The sequence below is a fragment of the Acartia tonsa genome, chromosome 10 (genome assembly GCF_053477335.1).
Source record: "Acartia tonsa isolate MP-2025a chromosome 10, ASM5347733v1, whole genome shotgun sequence".
Lineage (NCBI taxonomy): Eukaryota > Metazoa > Arthropoda > Copepoda > Calanoida > Acartiidae > Acartia > Acartia tonsa.
The window spans coordinates 8,514,685-8,536,732 of NC_137269.1; the positions used below are offsets into that span (position 1 = coordinate 8,514,685).

General features: G+C 29.9%; 1 protein-coding gene and 1 long non-coding RNA gene across 2 annotated transcripts; one reads left to right on the top strand and one right to left on the bottom strand.

The window, feature by feature from the left end:
• Positions 1 to 878: 878 nt before the first annotated feature.
• On the top strand, positions 879 to 17,216 carry LOC145329325 (uncharacterized). Its single transcript, XM_080173385.1, has 14 exons — positions 879 to 1,010; positions 1,667 to 1,822; positions 2,679 to 2,777; positions 3,147 to 3,248; positions 4,342 to 4,440; positions 6,972 to 7,079; positions 7,199 to 7,297; positions 10,549 to 10,653; positions 10,739 to 12,489; positions 13,445 to 13,530; positions 14,049 to 14,111; positions 15,212 to 15,252; positions 15,703 to 15,737; positions 16,014 to 17,216. The coding sequence occupies exons 1-14, from the start codon at positions 977 to 979 to the stop codon at positions 16,047 to 16,049; spliced, it is 2,814 nt and encodes a 937-aa protein (XP_080029511.1). The 5' UTR covers positions 879 to 976; the 3' UTR covers positions 16,050 to 17,216.
• A 2,112-nt stretch (positions 17,217 to 19,328) lies between these two features.
• Positions 19,329 to 21,428, bottom strand: LOC145330680 (uncharacterized). The gene is made up of 3 exons (XR_013883549.1): positions 21,318 to 21,428; positions 20,840 to 20,939; positions 19,329 to 20,000 (listed from the first exon to the last, which is right to left on the bottom strand). It is a non-coding gene; the product is annotated as an uncharacterized LOC145330680 (long non-coding RNA).
• Positions 21,429 to 22,048: the final 620 nt, after the last annotated feature.

A 22,048-nucleotide genomic window follows, 5' to 3' on the forward strand; every position in this document is an offset into this window, starting at 1 on the left:
TTTTTAATCTATATACAGGGTGTCCCACGTAAACTGTTTTTTTTTAAACGCTTATTACTCCCTTAATATTTGAGCTATCTTAGTAAAATAAAAAGTATTTGACAGCAAACTACTGACCATTTAATGATATAGTTATGAAAAATCCGCAAAGTTAACAGAAAAAAATCTACAAGGTAATACATAACAGGCTGATTTTAGTAAATATAAGACTAATCCACAAGAAAAATATACCTTAGTTAACTTTTATAGCAGCTGGTGGTCAAACGGTGGATCACAAAGACTTACTCCAGACATTATAAGAACTGGCATTGTAGTCTAATTAAAAAATCTGGAATATTTCAGGTTCTTGTGTCCATTTAAAGCGAGCTCACATGAAAAATTAACAAAAAAGATCAATATTATGCCTATTTTTACTTATTTTTCACTTATATTCCACTTCAGATCCTTGAATATTGAGAATTTCTAGTATGCAATGTCAAGATTGTTCTATTTTTGTGCTGAGAAAGTCTGAGCGACCAGCAGTTTGGACCCAAACTAATCTTAGAGTTTACAAAGCAAATATTTTCTTATGGGTTAGTCTAAATTCAATAAAATGAACCTCTTATGTAATACCTCGTAGATATTTTCCTGTTTATTTTGTGGATTTTTCATCATTACCCTATAAAATGGTCAGTAGTAGGCTGCCAAATACTTTTTATTTTACTAAGATAGCTCAAATATTAAGGGAATAATAAGCGTTTAAAAAAAAAAACAGTTTACGTGGGACACCCTGTACATACAATATTTCTAACAAAATTACTAACAAAAATTGTAATTTTTATTTAAACAAAATATTTCTTATCTCAAAACACAAATAAAATTTATGTTTATATTTAGACAAAAAAAGCAAATATTTGAATGACAGTGAAGTCAGTAGTAAAATAAATACAATGCAATAATGTTATGAAATGTTAGAATAAGACCATTCTTTTTAAAAATGGCTCAACTTTTCCCAATTTCCCAACTAGCAGGTAAAAATATTTTTAAAAACTAACTTTAGAATTACAAGAAAAAGACAATAGCCAATATATTGATATACGGGATATTTAAACAGAAATGTCTTCTTTAAAAACTTACGTAGAAAATAAAATAACTTTATAAAAGGATATATTTGGAAAACCTGTTATGCAACATTTATGTTTAAAATATTTAAAAATAATTAATTCATCACTTTATGCCTTAAAAAGAACACAGTAATAGTGTCTGACTGATTATGACGTAACAAAAAAAATTAGCCAATGAGAGCCCACTATAAATTTTACCATTGGTCAATAACGGCCTCTCATTGGCTAATTTTTTTTGTTACGTCATAATCAGTCAGACACTATTACTGTGTTCCTTAAAAACCGTTTTTTCCCAAACCTTATTTTGAAGGTTTATGGATATAAAGGTTGTGTAAACAATGCAGAAGTTTAATTAAAGCTACAATGATTTTAAAGAAAATTATCCCTTATTGATAGTATAGTTTGGAGGCAATTAGTCAAAAATTAATAGTACACAATGCACAAATACTGTTGTTATTAAAGATTAGGGTAAAAACAATATTTAGAGTTTAAAGTCCTCTCCCCCCCCCCTTACCCTCTCTGTGTATAACAATTATTAAGAGCTACTAAATATCTATTTTTAGATGTTTACCCTCAAGACACAAATTCAGAATTGAAAAAAATAGTTGAACTCCATAACATACAGGATAAAAATGGGGACCTTGTTGCTGGTTCTATAGGTGATCTTCTCAGAGATTACCCTGATTCAATAAACAGTAAAGCTTACACCGTAATACCAGGTAATATGTTTAGGTGCAGAAAACTATATAAAGAAAGAAATTTCATATTAAAGCCTCTAACATATTTTAGGAGTTTTTAAAAATTTGATATACAATATAAATCTAGATAAGAAACTTGTTTATTTTAACAAATTTCAAAGAAGTTTTTAAGAGAAAGGTTTAAATTTTAGCGACAATAAATTATTTTGACTGAAACCCACACAATCATTATCAAACATATCTTATACTAGCTGACTAAAATGGGGGTTTCAGGATATATTGGTATGTTTTAAATTTTATAAATATCTTCATGCTAAAAGAGGTATAAAAATGTGTGTCTTTTTGTCAAAAAATATCTCCATAACATCTTGACCTGTTAGGTTATCCTTTCTATAGAAGCTACATATAGGTCTTGGGGATTTTTTATATGGTAGAGTGTAAGTCTACTTATCAAAATAGGTTTTAAGAAAGAAAAAACGGTAATATCATCTTATAATTTTTTTTTTTAATTTTGAAAATTTGAATACCCCCCCCCCCTTCTTCCCCGATAGAACTATGAACCCTGGCCGCAGCGCTTGGCTCCCTAGCCTGCCTAGCCGCAGCGCTCGGCCCCCTTGCCTGCCTAGCCGCAGAGCTCGGCCCCCTTGCCTGCCTGGCAGCAGCACTCGGCCCCCTTGCCTGACTAGCCGCAGCGCTCGGCTCCCTAGCCTATAACCTAAACAACCTAAAATAATTGTTTTCTGTCGGGGAAGGGAGGGGGGACTTAAACTTTCAAAATTGAAAAAAAGGAGGATAACGCCAAAAAAACAATTATTGTCCTTATTAAAATAAACTATTATTTCTTTCAGTAAAAAAAAGTCTTAAGATATTTGTTTAGACACCCTTTATGAAACAGTAAAGAATCATGGATTGAATGCAGTGAAATGCAGATATGATAGTGGTCACACATACCACAAATCTTCAACAAAAAGAAATGGTATTGCTATGAATTTGAATTTGTTTTTTTATTCTTCTTTTTTAATACCTAATTCAGAATATCTTTTAACAATATAGATACAGATATATAATAAGACACAAGGTAATATCTTTCTAATAGACAACTAGCTCTTTGATTGCACAACCCATGTTTAGAAGTTCTAATTGTGATTTGTTGTAATTTTAAAACATCTGAAATAGCAGTGCAAGATAAAATTATACATTTTTAGTTATAAAGAGGTTTGGGTTAAGACTAAAACACATTCCATTGCCTATGCCAAGATAAGACTAGGAACTACTGAATTTTGTGGATTACAAACAACACTTTAATTTTTTGATTAATTAATATATAATGTTTTTTTGAGTGCAGGAAGAACCACACTTCATGCTGCTGCAATTCTAAAGAAATTTAAAGTGTTTGAATACCTTCATGAAAAAGATTCAAGTGTTATCAACGAGAAGGACAAGCAAGGTAAAGATAGACAGTATTTTATTTATTATTTTACTTTTGAATATAACCATTAAAATTTGGGGATATTTGGATATCAGAGCCTATATATGTTTTTCTTCTTTATTATCTGTGAAATTGTTTTCTTATACAGGGTCATTCAAGAGAAATGATCTTTTAGAATTTAAAAAAAACTTAATTATGCATAGAAAATAAAACAATTATGTAAAATCCTTTATATATTTGGAATACCTATTCTGGGACATTTATGTTTCAAATATTTAAAAATGATTATTTCAACAAAAACCGTTTTTTCGAAGATTTATGGATTTAAAGGGTGTGCTTGTGTTAATAGTAGAAAAATGTTGCGCATATTGTTTGAATCGTCATAAGCTCTAATTTTTGAAATTATAAGTACCGTTTTTGTGCTATTTGTAGTTTAGAACCTACGTTGAAAAAGGTTGAAAAGTATTAATTAATTGGAACATTTTATCACGTAGCTCCTATACCATACGTAGCACAGGAATGGTTTTTATATATTAAAAAACTAGAGCTTATGACGATTCAAATGATATGCATAACATTTTTCTACTATCAACACAAGCCGCGCAATTTGAATTTTAAAGATGTGTGTATTTTTTGCACACCCTTTAAATCCATAAATCTTCGAAGAAAAGACCTTTGAAAAAACCGGTTTTAAGGGGATAATTTGTTAAAATAATCATTTATAAATATTTGAAACATAAATGTCCCAGAATAGGTTTTCCAAATCTATAAAGGATTTTACATAATTGTTTTATTTTCTATGCATAATTAAGTTTAAAAAAAAAATCATTTCTCTTGAATAAAACTGTACAATTACAAGAACTGCCTTATTGTCATACAGCATATAGTTTAAAAACTTCTTATGTTCTTCTTCTGATTCGAAATATAAGTAACACTAAATACTTATGCACTTTAAAATGCAAAATCTTAAACATAGAACTATCAATTTCAGGATTTAAAATTAAAACTGAATGCATTATCTGAAACATCATATTAAATATGAAGGTTTAAGAAATATCAACAGAAATCATATGAATTGTAATAGAAAATGTTTATTAAATATTTTCTCTAGATAGATTACCAGTCCATGAAGCTGCAAAACATGGGAGTCTTCAAATAGTAAAGTATTGTAGTACCAATGATGTTGATATGCTAGTTACAGATAAACACGGTAACACCACCTCATAAGATGCTATTGTTTTATTGCTAGCTTGAAACAAGTATTTAAAAAAATATGTATCCATATTCTATTTTAACCCATTAGTGACAAACCGACTTTTATCGCCCGGTTACAAAAAATCCCCCCAAAAAACGGTTCCCAGTTTCTTAATTGCATCATTCTCAGTATGAATCCTCCCTCTACTACCCTGGTTTTCATTTCCCCCTATAGCAGGCAGTCTAGCTTACTTCTGTTTGCCGGTATAGCTCAACAAAATTTGAAAACCAAGAAAAAGAGGTGATTTCAAAATACTCCTCCTAACTTTTTTGTTTATGTAGTAAAGTTGCTGATTTTTTTCGTGAAATTTAAAGTTTATTGGCAACTACATCCATTTTTGAATTGTTTTTATTCAAATTATTATTTTTATATGATATGAAAAAAAAATTGGAATTATGTTTTTACTATAATAAATCTTCCCTGAAATTTTCAGCTCGATACGTCCATAAAAGTGGCGCTTGGCACGAATGGGTTAAAACTACAAATAGAACTTAATTTTATTAATCTCCATCCCCTTTTAATATGTATACTACAGGGTGTTTCAATAGAAATGAGTTTTTCAAAACTTAATTATGGATAAAAAAAACACTTATAAAAATGTTTTATATTTGGAAAACCTGTAATGGGACATGCCTGGGACATTTATGTTTCACATTACTAAAAACTGTTACGTCAACAAATTATTTCAAAACTATTTTTTTTCCAAATGCTGTTCAAAAAAGTGCACATTTTTTTAATTCGAATGGTGCGACTTTTGTTAATAGTTGAAAAATGTTATGTCTACTGTTTGAATTGTCATAAACTATATTTTTTAAACTACAAATAGCACAAAAACAGTACATATATTTTTAAAAAAAATATATGTACTGTTTTTGTGCTATTTGTAGTTTAGGGGCTACTTTGAAAAATGAGAGTAAAAGGTTGAAAAGTTTTAGGTAAGTTGGAACATTTTACCACGTAGCTTCTAAACTGCGAACCAAAAAATAGGCAAATCCGAATTTTCAGAATGGCAGCTTCATTATTCATTTGGGACGAATTTACTGTCAACATAATATGTAGATATGTTACAAGTTTCCACCGTTGATTTTTTATTAATCAGCACCTATGAAGCACAAGATCTCAAAAACAGCATTTTGGGTAAAAACTGGTGAACCAAAAAGATATGCAAATCCAAAACCAATCAATGGAAAAACGATTTTTTTGCACTTTCTTCTGTTTTAAAGATTGATTCTGATAAATTAACAATTTTGAAAGGGATTTATGCAGTGATTATTATGAAATGTTGTATAAGGTAGAAATTAAGGATTTTTTAAATAAGAGATATTAGAAAACAAGAAATTCAACACCTATCACTTTAGAGGTCAGCTGCTGACCTCCAGTTTAATGGATGTAGCCTAATACATATTAAAGATAAAAATTACCCTGAAAAGTATACAAAAATGCTTTTTAATGTAATAAAAAAAACATTTTAAAATCTTGATTTTGAGGATAATGTCCTTTCAGATGCTCCTATTGGTGATGATGGTGAGCCAAATGTAATCTAAGTACATGCCCATTACAACAACTTGTCTGTCAACATATGTACCTTTTTTGTAGTCATATCAATCTCCAATGGAGGCTACCGACAAGAAATATAAACATCTTCTAAAAATGACAGTATTTCCCTTATGCGTTGGAGTAATTAAAATAGAAATTTTTTCTTTTTTAATACTGCTTGGCTGGAGGCTGCTATGAATACAAAACTTGGACCATAGTTCAAGATATAAGTTGTCATCATGGTCATACACTTTGATAACATTTGGCTCACCATCACTACCCATAGGAGCATCTTAAAGGCCATCATCCTCAAAATCAAGATTTTACAATGGATTTTTTTAACACATTAAAAATCATTCTTGTATACTTTTGAGAGTAATTATTATTTTTAATATGTATTTATCTTCATCTTTAAGACTGGAGGTCAGCAACTGTCCTCTAAAGTGATAGTGGTCGAATTTCTTTTTTTCTCATATTTCTTATTTTAAAAATCATTAATTTCTACCTTATACTACATTTCGTATTAATTAATGCATAAATCCCTTAAAAAATTGTTGATTTATCAGAATCAATCTTTAAAAGAGGAGAAAAGTGCAAAAAAATGAAAACTTGTAACCAAAACATGCATCTACATTTTATATTTACTGTAAAATCATCCTAAATGAGTATTAAAGCTGCTATTCTGCAAATTCAGATTTGCCTATTTTTTTTGGTTCTCAGTTTATATCATACATAATAAACGAATGGTTCTTATAGATCCAAAAACTAGAGTTTATGACGATTCTAACAGTATACACAACATTATTCTTCTATTAACACAAGTCGCACAATTTGAATTTAAAAATGTATGCTATTTTGCACAACCTTTAAATCCATAAAACTAATTTCTTTTGAAACACCCTGTAGTTTAAAAGTTTTAGTGATTATAATATTGAAATATTTTTTTAAAGGAATAACCCCATTGCATGAAGCAGCAAATTCAGGTCACTTGGATATTGTGGAGTTCCTTGTACCTAAATACAAAGAGAACCATTGTTTGGATATAGAAAATATACATGGTGAGTGTACTTTGTAAACATTTTGAATCATTGACTTTTTATTAATTCCTTGTTTTTTATTTTGAAATAGATTTTATCATGTACCCAAACCTATCATTTTCCATAGGAAATTATTTCAGGATACACTGCATTGCAAAGAGGAATAATTTCTGGACATGTTAATGTTGTTAAATATCTCAGCAACAATGGGTCTGAAATTGATAAAAAACATAAAAATGGTAAGTGTGGTATAAACAACGGCAAACAGATGGGAAGTCATTATAGAATAGTTTCACTTTTACTATACAAATAAACAACACTTTTAAACTCTGATTTATTCAATATAAATCACTTATTTTTAACAAGATTTTTATTTATTACATATTCAATCAAATATTTCTATGTTCAAATCAGATATTTTTTATATAACTTTATTAGATAACTTTTAGTAGGCTAGATAAATAAATGCAAACTCCACTAATGTGAAATTTGAAGTTAGCTGATTGTCCGCACGAACTAAGTGTCAAGTGCAGCTCAGGAACCCTCTAAGATGGTGCTTAAAAGAAAGTTCAAAACAAACTGAAGTTCGGGGATTTAAATTTAAAATACATTATTTAATACTTATATTTGCTAAAACTATTTTATGAGATTTTTTTGTAATTTAAATATTTTTTAAACATTACAAAAAAATATTGCCATTACTTTATTATTATTATTTTTACTTTATATGAGAAAATTAATACAATATTATCTTTAAAAAAGATACCAAATAATTTTTTTTTAAAACTGGTATATCATATGTTAACTTCCTGAGTATAAACTGTATTCCTTTAGTTTACAGAAGATACTTCTAAAAAATTAAATAAATTGTGCGTGGTATGTACTTTAAGATCTCGTCAACATTTAGAACAATTAATGCCTAATATTCGGATACAGGGTTTAAATTTTATTAGAGGGTATTATTGCTTCAACACCTTAAAATATATGAACCGATCAAATAAAAAAAAAAAAAAAATGCATCATATTCGTGACAATTAATTTCAAAATAAAAATTGCACTTATAAAAATGGAAAGGGAATATACTCGTATTTTATTATCTAAGTTTAATAGTATTTTTCCTATTTTTTCAATTTTTTAAAAGTATATGAATCTATAAAAAGTTAAGGAGTATTGTTAGTAGCACCCGTCCGAACGAAATTTGAAAGCTATGGAAACTAATTGATCTATGGGTTTTAATTAAGAAATTTGACTGTTTATAGCCGACTTTTTTATTGGGAAGAAATAAAAAAAATAAGGCCTTTCATACCAAAATGTGTACAGTTTCTACCCAATAGCAGGTTTGCCGAGTTCTCCCAGGATATTTTTATTGGTGGAGCCTGATTACCTCTCTTTCTTAGTACCTTTATTCATTTACAAAACAGCCTGCTTTATTGCATCAAGATCCATGACAGATCTTTATAGGAAATAAATGTCTATATATGAGCTCAAGTTTTCCAAGTGATAAATGTTTAAAACTCATAGTGCTCCAATAATCCGTAATAAACTCTCATTGACCAGAATGATAAGACCCATTATTTTATTGTATGAAGAATAAATTCATTTTTTTATTTTATGTTGCTATTTGTATTATAATGAAGTATTAAATTTCTATCCATAAAACAAAAAATTTAAATTTATAATATAGAAAATAAAAGAAAACTTAGTTTTAGAATAATTTGATACTAGCGATACGTGCGTAATGTGGTCAGATATTGAACATAAATTTTACAGTTAAATAAACATTTTAACCCTTTCAGGACGATAATTTGAAATAAAAAATATTAAGATCCTAAAATAGTTTAAAGAAAGAAATTGTCAAGGAGAAGATAATGGAAGAATAGGGTTAATAGTCAGAATTCAGATAACCAAAAGAAAGTAAATAAAACATTGAATAAACCTAGCCATTAGCAAGATAATTATATCGAGCCCAACTCTAGTATATCATAGCTACATATACACATAATTCTAAGATCATTGATAGGCACAGCAAGTCACTTCTATATTTCATAGTATGCAATAATGCATAATGCAATAAGTTTAGTTTTTTTATTAAAGGGCGAATATAGGTTCGATATGATATGAGCTTATATGAAAGGTGCCATTTCATACTTTTAGAATATCTATGCCAAATTTAAAAATTCAAAAAAATCCTTAAGTAGATTTTGCAATTTTCTGTTTCAATTGAACATATGATAAATGAGATTGACAACAAACGGTTTATTTTAGCCCTTTACAAGACTTTTTTTTTACTATTTTGCTTAAGTTTGATTGACTATTACAATGGCACGCATCTTAAATGATAATTTAAATATTATTATTTTAGATTATATACCTCTAATTCAATTTAAAAAAAAAAGTAAAATTAATTTGCGTAAAAGTACGCCAATAGATTTGACTAGGGTAAATAATACGTCTTAAAGTTTATTTTCTGTACAAAGATCATTGGTTAATTCTGGAAAATATAAAAACCCTCAAGTACGCCATTTTAACACACACACACACGAACCTTAAAAAAACAGGGATTTGAAATCATTCTTCCTCCAAGAAAATTTTATCGATTATTTTTTTTTACTTTTTACATTATTTGATGTTTTTTTAAACTTTTAAATATTTTACTTTATATAATTTGTATGAAGGTAAAAGATGGGTATGTTTACCCCTGATTAATTGGTTTCCACGTTATTACGACTATCCTTTAACGAAAGCTTTTTAATTCAACCTTGCTACGAAGCCTTGTGTGATGCTAGGGTGTTTGAGTTCTTAGGGAACCACACTAATTAAATAATATTATCTTGAGTTAGACAGGTTTTAAGCTATAAACAGACTTATACAATTAGATATGTCAATATCTTTAAGATAATTATAATCTATATAATGGCACCTTTGAAATAAGCTCATATTATATCAAACCTATATTCGCCCTTTAAGTTAAGAATTATACTTTTATTTAGACAGGAATTTTAGCTGAAAATTCAGCAGAATTTTACATACTAAATATATTTGGAAAATTTCTTGTTATCAGCGGGTAGACAACGCCCAAATTGTGGTAAAATTGTGTCAAAAATTATCCACATGACTTAATAACATGAGGGAGATAAGAGGAGAAGTGTGAAAGAAAACCCCTAAAAAAGAGATGGATAATCCCTCATTTTTATTTAGTCACATGGATTATTTTTGACACAATTCTAAAACAATTTTGGCTTTATCCAGCGGATATAATACGCTGGTGAAAATAAAAATTAATTATAACATCCAGCTTATACTATTTTAAGACTAACCTCAGTAAGGTGGCTGGTTGTAACTAATATTTAGCTAGTCTTTGTTACACATACCCTTTTAGCCATAGGTAAGATAAAACTTTTCTAGTTTGGTATTGCCAAATGGCTAACCTGAACTTGGGAAACCTACAAAATCTTTTTTCATTTTTTTTATTCACATGAATCTATTTTAGGCACAAAAGCAATCGAAATGGCAGCAGATGTGGGTACAGTAGAAATGATACAGTTAATATACAAAAAGACGAAAGAGAGTAACCTGAGGAAAACCAAATGTTGGGGTAAGATTACATAATGCTATATTTTGAAATAAATATTGACTATAAACTGTGTACACCTTACTTAATAAAATATATTTTTTTCAAGGAGAATACTTTGCAAAGAAAGTAGATGAATTAGGATTCTTAAACGTTTTGAATAAACAATTGTCCCAACCCCAACCTGAAAAGCTACAAAATTTTCTTCAAAATTTACTTGTCTATGCATGTCAATTTAAATACGATGCATTAGTAACAGAAATTTGTGGTGTTCTTCATAATCATAACTCTAGGGCAATGAAAAAGTTGACAAAAAATAAAGATTACTCAAAAGTTGTCGCTGAAATAGTACATCATAAGAATGAAGATGAATTAACAGCATTGTGTTATGTAAGAAAACATCACCAATTCATGAATGGGCTAGCATTATTGAAATTAGAAATTGAAGCTCATGGTAAAGAAAACGGTAAAGACTGCTTAAAATGTATCACTCAAGGAACTGAATATTATCACTTAGATCCATGGTTGATTGATTCTTTCAAAGCAATTAATCCCTCTGAAGGATTTTGGAAAAAAGCCAAGGCTATATTTGATGTGCTTGTCTTTATCATACCATCAATACTATTCTTCTTTTCGGACTTATATACTGACTTTATTTTGTGCATTCAATACTATTATATGGTATATGTCTATGGATCAACTATGAATACTGCTTGTTTCCAAGAAGATGAAGCTAAGTCCTGCCTAGTTCAAACATTGGGAAACTTCTCCTGTTCTGACTCAACAAGTACTTTCACAGCTGTTCATGGGATTGTTACAGAGGTTAATTGCTCAAGTGTAAATGATTGGGTTCACTGCTTTGAAAATAATGACAACAATGAAATTCAAATACAGCAATATAAAACTGCATTTTATGTTATGATTGCTGCTTGCTTAATTTCATTGATAACATATTTTCTTAGTGCAAAGGAGATTGAAATAAGTGAGTCTAAAAAAGTTTGGAAAATACTAATAGTTAAATTTCTTTGGCCTTTTACATATGCATATGGAGAATACCAGTACAGGATTGATCCACATTACACAGAAAGTGATCTACTGAAGGTTAGTAAAAGCATATGGCACATCTTAAAGAATATCGAAAATGGTCTGGAAAATTTTGCACAAATTTTGCTTCAAGTCTATCTGCTTTCTCCATATGTAAACTCAATCCGTAATCTGCCCTGGATGAATATACTGTACTTGAGTGTTAACAGCATTTACAAATCTTTCAGCATTCCAAATCTATTCTGTATTCAAAGTAATGTTGACACAGCTCTTGGAAAACTATTATTGTCAATATTGTCGATATCATATGGAGTCTCCTCTCGCAAAACATCCAAACCTGGACAGACATTTGGACAATCTATAAAGAATCTAGTACTGTGGATCAGTTATTTCTTTATTACAATTTCAAGGACTGTTGCCATTTTTTCCATCATATCTCAGAATCATCCAGTTACAGCTATATTAATATCTGTACTGGTACATTTGATAGTAGTTGCAATTGTAAAAATGATGACAGATGATATTGGATACCTCAATGATGATAAAGATAAACTGTGGAAAAGAGTTTCTTGGTGTGCATTGAGCTGCTTAGCATCACATACTTTTAGAATAAATTTCAAAGATAACAAAAGAGGTACAAATACCTTTTACAAGGAATCTGCATTTCAATTTGTTATTGTTGTAGAAAATATAATTCTATTGCTGCTCCCAGATGCTTTCCCTAATCTATATCCCAACAATAATGATTGTTATCAGTTCAGTTATCATGATGTTCTAATTTCTTTTTTGTTGTGGTTTCTTGGAATTATTTTGCAGGTTTGGAACCATTTTTATTTTTTCATATTCAACCCCTAACAGTCGGGCCCCTTGCCGCACCTATTATCTCAGTCCCTTTTATAGCTAGAGGGCTAATTTTTTTTTGTGAAAGTCCCCTGTTTGATAATTTTTCGACCTTTAATGACTCAAAGTCAATTTTCGCTTTCTTCACCATTTTATTTAACAACCTTTGTTCTTAGGTCCTTTTTTACTTAAAAATTTCAAACAGCTGTAATTTTCTTATTTTTGAAGCTAGAAGAACAATTTTTTTTGCAGAAAATATTTATCTTTAAGTAAATTTTTATTAGAAATATCAAACCATAAATTTTTATCGCCGCAGCTGTACTTGGTTGCTGGAAGCAGCTGGCGGTCGGCTTAAAAATTGTAGTGGATCTTTATGAAATTTTGATACGTTAAGTAGACATATTAGAAAAGCTTAAGTTTAAAATTTGAATTCTCTAAGTCAAAAATTGCCACAGGAGCCTTATAAAGATTTCTGGAGACCTGGAGGATCAGGACCTGCAGGGTCATACCTGGAACCTGAAATTGACTTGAACACCTCTATTTTATATGAGGATGTACTACTAGAGGATATTTTAGTATTTTGATAAGATAAACTGCTTTGTTAAAGTCAAATATTTTTGCTCTTTACCTGGATGACCCTGCCGGGTTTGCTGACATCTAGTGCCCGCCAGGATGGAGATATTAAAAAAAATCCAACTCTCAGTTATGTGTCATACCCATACTTTAAATTCAGGCAGTTTGGGCTCGTTTTCTTTCACTTACAGAAAATGAGATAGAAAAACCGACCGTTAAGGGTTAATAATCTATTAGGGCCTATTTTGCTTTACTTAGAGTGATGATAGTATGTTAGGTACCGCATTACTGATTTAATAAGTAAACTTCAAATATCATATCTTTGATTCTCATGTTTTATTTATTACACAAATTTCAGGCCTTTTACTATAATTTCTTACATCCAATGTCAGATGCAAATGGACCAGGGATTTGGCATTTTGTGCTTCAAAGTAAAATAGTCGGGTAATGGTAATTTGTTTACTTTAGTCATGAAACTTATAAAAACATTTTTTTTATTCTGACATGTTAAATCTTAAACTCCTCAATGTTACATACAATCTAACAATTTACAAATCTTTACAACTACATTATTAACTAGCGGCTTTGCCCCTAGAGGCCTCCGGGGGCACTTAACCACAAATGGAGAAGAAAGTAAACATCTTCAACTTTCTATTTTATTTTTTTTAAATATAAAGGAAAATTTATCTGGGGACGTACTCTCCAAAAACAGTTATACATCTTCCCAGAACCTATAAAAAGCTTTGCTGTAAAGGAGAACCATGCCGGTTCAACTATTAGAGAGACCCTTTGGTGCAGATTGACAGACATAGATCCTGGTACTTTTATATAAGGATAGAAATGATTATCAAAATTACTTCAGCTTAATTAACAAGTAATAAGTAAGATTTTTAGTATTCTAATAATTGAGACAGAAAGTCTTCAATTACCATTTTTTTCTACTTCAAATTATACTGTTTTAGAGGAATCAAAAGACTATGGCAAAATATTGTGAAATATTGTCAAAGAAGTAATTCAATTCAAAGGTAATTAACATTTTGAAATGTTTTGTATATATTTTCTTTAAAAATATTTTGATACATATTTCTGAGTTTTCAATGAATATAAATTTTTATAGCTAGTCGGTGTTTATAGAATTTAGATATGCAATCGATTTTTTTGTAGACCTCTTATTTTTTAAGTGATTTAAGTTTTTTTTTTAAATCAAGTTGGTTTTAAGGTACTAAAACGCAATAAAAAAAAGAAGAAAATGGCCATTATGAACAAAAATAATAAGATCTTTAATTTAACACCTTACTTTTTTAATTCTGTAAGGTAATTATTGAAAAATCGATTTTTTAAACCTTGGTTTCATCAAAACTTTCAACATAAATATATCCTAAAATAGGCATACAAAATGGGTTCATTTATACTTTTAGAATCAGAAAAATATTATGAATCCATTGTAAGCAAAATTGAAAAAAGTAAAAAATATAAAAAATAAAAAATGGCCTAACATATTATTTTGTACAGGCAACACTTACTTTACCCCCTATTTACCCCCTTCCCATTTTTAATCTCAATGATTTTACTCTTAAAGATTTAAGATGGTTGCCTGTATGATATGATATTTTCATATAATTTATTTTATCAAAGTTTATTTACTATTTTGTAAACTTTTTATTTCAATTTTGCTTAGAATGGATTTGTAATATTTTTCTCATTCTAAAAGTATAACGCCTATTTCTTATGCCTCAGTAATGATTTATTTAAGTAGTTTAAGTTTAAGTTTTTATTCTTGTGGGTACAAAAAAATAAATTTTTCCAATAATTACTCAACAGAATTAAAAAAGTAAAGTGTCAAATTAAAGATCTTACTTTTTTTGTTCAAAATGGCAATTTTCTTCTTTTTTTTGTTGCGTTTTAGTACCTTAAAACCTACTCAATTTAAAAAAAAAATTAAATTACTTAAAAAATAAGAGGTCTACAAAAAAACCGATTGCATATCTGAATTCTATGGAAAATTTTACATCTACTACTTACTAAAAACACCGACTAGCTATAAATATAAAAGTTAAGACAAGACGCCTTCTTTAGAGAGAATAATGTTTGTTGAGTTACTAAGTGTAAGAGCTATATTTTTTAGCAATGAAGAAAGCGATGGGAGAAATTCAAATATCGAAACAGGTAAACATATCATAATATAATATCATATATATCACGTTATCCTCTTATATTTTTTTTTCAGTTTTGAAAATTTTGGTTCACTCCCCCTTCAAACCCCCAACCGACAAAACTATGGCTCTGGCAGACAATAACATTTTTTTACAGTTAGGTTAGGTTAGGTTACAGGCCTTAGTTTATAGGGCCGAGCGTCCACGACTAGGCAGGCTAGGGGGCCTTAAGGGGGAAAGAGCCCTATGATGATAATACCTCTAATATTACACAATTAGATTTATTTTAATACTCATTAAATCTAAAGAGAATAATAGAAATCCTTTTTTTACTTTGAAAGGAGATAACTTGAAATGTTTCAAAGATCTTACTGTTATTTAATGTAGTAGGTACAAAGTCACCATTTCTTGTTAAAATCCTACAAATAGTTTTATGTTGCATAATCCAAGTTTTATATTATAGAAGGTGAAAATGAAAGGATGCTAAATGGAGCACAGGTAATTTGAACTAAATTACATGTTTATTATGTTGGTCGGTTTATCTGTAAAGATCATATTACCTTGCTAACACTGTTCTTCGGCATTTGATTTAAAAATACTTTTTTCTAGTCCAAGGAAAAGCTCCCAAATTACCTCAAATAAAAGAGAAAAAGGAAACTTAGCCATTTTGTAAGAGCATCAAACTTAAATAATATCTGCTTTACACAATATTATCAAAGCATAATTTTATGTTTGGTACCTAACATAATTTTGTTTCGTTTTTTTTTGAAATAGGGAAATGATTTGAGTAGCATAAATATCCAGTCCTGACAAGAAAATGAAAAAATGAAAAAATCTGTTTCGTATCTATTCAAAACCGATTCTTATCCGGTGGATTAGAACCGATTCTCATCCATACGAAAAAACTATGTCTAGCATCGTATTATATTCAGTTTTCTACAAATATAAAAATGTACACTCATATGATTAAAATTAGTTTTTTTAGCCCGTGCCTTCGGCACCTCGGGCTAATAAAGCTGGTTTTAATTTTAACCCCTTACGGTCGGGGGGGGGGGGGGGCGTTCAACGCCCCTCCTTATTATCTCAGTTCCTATTAGAGCTAGAGGGCTAAATTTCTTTGTGCAAGTCCATGGTTTGATAATGAATTTCCGACCTTTTATAAGTCTAAGTCAATTTTCGCTTCCTTCACCCTTTTATTTAACAACCTTTGTTTTTAGGTCTTTTTTTACTTAAAAATTTCAAACGGCTGTAACTTTCTTATTTTTGAAGCTAGAAGAAAATTTTTTTTCCAGAAAATGTTTATTTTTATGTAAATTTTACATTAGAAATATCAAATATAAGTTTCAGCAGCCGCAGCTGTACTTGGCAGCTGCCAGCCGCCGCAGTCGGCGGTCGGTGGGAAAACGGCGGCGGATCTTCATGAAATTTTAATACGTTATGTAGACATGTAAGAAAAGCTTAAGTTTAAAATTTGAAGTCTCTAAGTAAAAAATTACGGCCACAGGAGCCTTTTAAAGATTTCTGGAGACCTGGAGGATCAGGACCTGCAGGATCATACCAAGAACCTGAAAGTGACCTGAACACCTGTATTTTATATAAGGATGTACTACTAGAGGATTTTTTTTGTATTTTGGTATGATAAAATGCTTTATTTTAGTCAAAAAAAATATTTTTGCTCTTTACCTGGATGACCCTGCCAGGTTTGCTTGCATCCTGTGCCCGCCAGGATGGAGATATTAAAAAAATTCCAACTATCAGTTATGTGTCATACCCATACTTAAAAAGTCAAGCAGTTTGGGCTCTTTATCTTTCACACACAGAAAATGAGATAGAAAAAAACGGATGGAGGGGCGTTCAACGCCCCCCCCCCCCGACCGTTAAGGGTTAAAATTGTACATTTTATATCCACGGAAAGCTGTTTATAATACGATGCGAGCAATAACTATGATCAACATAAAGTAAAATGATTGTGCTGTATGATAACTGTTTAAAATAAGAGAGTGTTTATGTAGAAATGTTTTTTTTTTATTTTAAATTATAATTGCAATTAGTTGGATGTCTTCAATGAAAGAATGTAAAAATTTCTATATTTAAAATTAATATTGTTCTGGAATTTTATACTAGAACCAACGCAACTTTTATTAATTAGGCTAATCTTAAAGGGAGTGTGAATGTAAAAATTTCTCATCATATTATTAAAAATGATGAGGGAAAAAAGGGAAAAATAGGGAAAATCTGAATGTTTTATTAATTAAAATGTTTCTAGGGATATTTAACTTTTCATATATAGTTTAAACAAAATTATAGAGTTTGACCACTGAACAGTGAACATCTGGATTAAAGGTTAAATCACAACATATGTGCTAAAGTGATAGCCAAAATGCCAGCTACAAAAATAACCCTTAGTGAAGAACAATTAACCAGACTGTCAAATATTCTTCTAAAATTTGGTATTTGGTTAAAAAAGAAATAAGTAATGCCAACCAAGCTTTTGAAGGAATGCGCAATTTTCTTTACAATTTTCTTCAAATTTTCTGGATAAATCTGAATTTCATGGCCTTTCAGTGAAAACTCTTAAATTGTATTAATTGCCCATTGTCCCCTGCCTTACTCTCTGAATTTGTACACATGTATATTAAAGGAAATATTTAGTAGCTTTTGCAATACTAGCGGCTACGCCCCCTAGAAGCCTCTAAGGTTACTAAGGGTAGGAGGGTGAAATGTCGACCTCATCTCATTTTAAATTTGAGTTTTAAAAGAGTAAAAAAATATTTCTTTTTTGGGGGGATGGAGGAATGTGAAGACACCCTCCCCAAAAATAGTTTAAAACCTTCCCAGGACCTATAAGAAGCTTCACTATAAATTTGAACAATATTGGTTCATTCAGCGGTTAGCGAGATCCTTTGGGACATACATAAAAGCTTTCTACTTTATATAATAGGAGTCTGTAAAATTGTGATGAGCAAGCGTCCAGTTAAATGTGCTTATTAACAAGCCTAACTGTTCTTAATCTTGACCAAATGCATAGTATAGTTAAATGCATATTTAAAAACGAAAGAATGTTCGAATTTGATATGTCTTAAATATTAGCAGCGTATGTACTCTATAATTAACGATTGGTAATCTTGCTTAATCCATACACATTTTTTCTGTTCTTTTTCAAATATAAATTTCAAAGTGATAAATCTAAAAGGTAAAGATCATCCTATTTTATAATCCACTTACTTTCAATTGTAGTTTCAAACAGTGGATTTTGAAAATATTTTATTTGGCGATTTTTGTTGGGAGGTTTGTGGTAACCTCCCCCAAAATAGCTAAAAAACCTTTCCAGGGTTTAAGAAAAGAAAAACTTTAATGGAGAACCATATCAGTTAAGCGGTTAGTGAGATCTTTCAGTACAGAAATACGCTTGTTACTTTTACAAAAGGATTAATGCGTATTTAACTTCTTATGTAGTGGGCTCTATATTAGACTTTAAAAAGTTTCCAAATTATTTCACGGGTTCGATGTATATTAAACATTATTAAGCCATTAAGCAAACAGTTTATTTGTGCGACTGTCTGATCTTAAGAGCTTTATTATAAAATTTTTCATATTTATTTATAATAATTTTAATGACAAAATTTTTTTTCATATTTATTTATATTAATTTTAATGACAAAAAAATTAACCTTTAGTTGAACTTTATATTCACTTTGACAAAGGGAATAGCTTTTGCAACATTGCATAAATTGTGAGCAAGCTTCCAGTCAAATGCGCGTATGAAATCTAACTGTTCTTAATGTTGACCAAACGCATAGTATAATTAAACACATATTTAATTGACATAATAAGCGCATTTGACTGGAATCTTACTCGAAACTTTACGCAATATTGCAAAAGCTACTAATCCCTTTATTAAAAGCATGCTCGAATTTGACATATCGTTTAAACGGTTACAGTACAGAAAGACATCCTGTTACTTTTACTGTCTGATCTTAAGAGCTATTTTACGAATTTTGTCATATTTATTAATATTAATTTTAATGGCAAAAGTAGGTATTGATAATTAGTTCAACTTTATATTAACTTTGACAAAGGGAATAGCTTTTGCAATATTGCATAAATTGTGAGCAAGCTTCCAGTCAAATGCGCGTATTAAATCTAACTGTTCTTAATGTTGACAAAACACATAGTATAATTAAATGCATATTTAAGTACAGTCTGACCTAATACGCGCATTTGACTGGAATCTTACTCGCAACTTTACAGAATTTTGCGAATACTACTAATTCCTTTATCAAAAGCATGCTCGAATTTGACATATCGGTTAAATGGTTACAGTACAGAAAGACATCTTGTTACTTTTACTGTCTGATCATATTTATTAATATTACTTTTAATGGCAAAATTAGGTATTGATAATTAGTTCAATTTTATATTAAATTTGACAAAGGGAATAGCTTTTGAAATATTCCGTAAAATTGTGAGCGAGCTTTCAGTCAAATGCGCTTATTATATCTAACTGTTCTTAATGTTGACAAAACACATAGTATAATTAAATGCATATTTAAAAACAGTCTGACCTAATAAGCGCATTTGACTGGAATCTTACTCATAACTTTATGTAATTTTGAGAAAGCTACTAATCCCTTTAGCACAAGAATGTGCTATGTCTGCAAGACTGAAGACAGACAAACCAAACCAGAGTCCCATACTGCTACCAATGTCCACAAGATAACTACCAAAAGAGTAGTTCAGCAGAATACCAGTGTACTTCACCTAAAATTTTTTTCCTATTATGTCATTTTAAGTCTATTTGTAACTTTATAATAAAGTCTTGTGAATTAAGATGAATTCAGTTTGATTGAAAGCATAAATTACAAGAATACCATCTAGCATATATAATTTTGTATTACAATAAATAAAAATCAATTAGGCACCACCAAAATAGTCATCATGCTGTTTTTGTGAAAACAGGACAGCCATAATGGATGCATTTACTCAAATATTATGATTTTCAAGTCTTGGCATTTTTAAAACTACCTGGTAGAAAATTCTTTCAAATATATGTCTTTTAAATGTAGTTTAAACTATTGAACAGAAAAAAATATGCAGTTCACAAAGTTCGAGTTTAAATGCACTTCGTGCAACTACCCCTTATTATCTTTTTCTAGAGTGTAGTCATAAATTGTTATAAAACTTTATAAAAAAAGGTTCTTAAGCAAACTTTAAATTTTTCTATGCAAATTCTTGAGTAGCAAAGTTTAAACCATTTATGCTTTAATTTCATTTCAACGTGGTTTGGGTTGAGACTCAAACACATATACAACAAATAATAGAGTTTGTCGTATTAATTTGAAATCGATAAATGTCTGGTGGATTAGAACCTGTTCTCAAAAACAATGTTTAGCATCGTATTGTATCCAGTTTTCTACGAATATAAAAATGTACAATCACAATATTAAAATAAGTTTTTTTAGCACGTGGATCGGGGATAAAAAAAAAAACTGGTTTCAAACTTATAATTGTACATTCTATATCCAATTAAAGCTGTTTATAATACGATGCGAGAAATAACTATTACAAAGTTTACAATTATAACAAAAGATAAAGTTTACCTGGGGAAAGAATTCAATCCAGCAGAAAGTTGCAGCTGGATTCTCATCCCTACCCACCATTTCTACTTTGGTTGTGATCATGGAGCATGGCAATGTGCACCTTGTCGTAATCCCTTATTTTCTAGAGAATCCACTAGACCCCTCCTCTCTATTAAAACTTTAAAATACTAGCGGCTTTGCCCCAAGAGGTAATTTTAAAAAAGTGGTGGTGCAGCACCAATGTCTTTATTACGTGCATCAGCAAAAAAAATGAAAGGTTGATTTTTTTTGTTTTTGAGGGGGTTGGGGGTGTCCCTCAAACTCCAAGAAAATAGCCTAAAAGCACCACAGGACCAGCAGGTCCATATATTCCGTGAAGAGTTAAAATCCGATCGGTTCAGTGGATATTGTGATCTTAAGGGACAGACATCATTTTACTTTGTATTATAAATATCCATAGGCATTTTTGAAGATTTTTCCAAAAAATATGGGATTAAACCTTTTCTCAGCAGCAGTTTTCTGATAGAACTGAGTTGATTGTACATATTGATGATGAAAAATGCCGTTGTAAACCTCTCTAAAAACTGAATTATTATTCAGATCATAAGTGCCTGTGATAATTGGGAGAGGAATATTTATTTTGAAAAACAATGTTCCTACGTTTAAAAAATTAAAATAAGTTATGTTTAAAAAAAAACAAGGATGACAACATCTATAAAAGTAAAGCTCTAAAACGGTAGGACAAACGGATATTAACACTTATACAGTGTCAGAACTGAATAATCAGAATATAAATGTATAAGAGTCAAAGCAAAATTGTAAGTAAATTTGTTGAAAAACTGCCTTATACAGGATAAGGTTTATGGACATATTTACATTTTTAGGACTTGATTATAGAGTTGCATCGCTTATAACATTATACTATGTTCTCCCAGGAATCAATATACCAAAAATCAGATCTATCGGATGATTAGATCACATAAAAATTTGTTGTTAAAAAAGTAAAAAAAACCTATCATGTTTAAAGTGGACTTACGGCCATTCTGGTGATGATTATAGAGTTGCTACGCTTTCTAAATCGTACCTAACCACTACAGGAATCAACATGCAATTGTTTGAAATCGACAGGACAGTTCTAACATGCCTAAATTGACGAAAAAAGATATCCAGACGTACGGACCTACCGTAATTATAGAAAAGCTTCGCTTTTAAAAACTGCCTATAGCTTGT

Bases quoted from the DNA above. Each gene is read 5' to 3' on its own strand.
- LOC145329325 (XM_080173385.1), top strand. From the start codon at position 977: ATGGCTCAACTTTTCCCAATTTCCCAACTAGCAG. The intron at 7,080-7,198 runs GTGAGTGTACTT...AAATTATTTCAG, and splicing joins GGATATAGAAAATATACATG to GATACACTGCATTGCAAAGA. The intron at 10,654-10,738 runs GTAAGATTACAT...ATTTTTTTCAAG, and splicing joins GAGGAAAACCAAATGTTGGG to GAGAATACTTTGCAAAGAAA.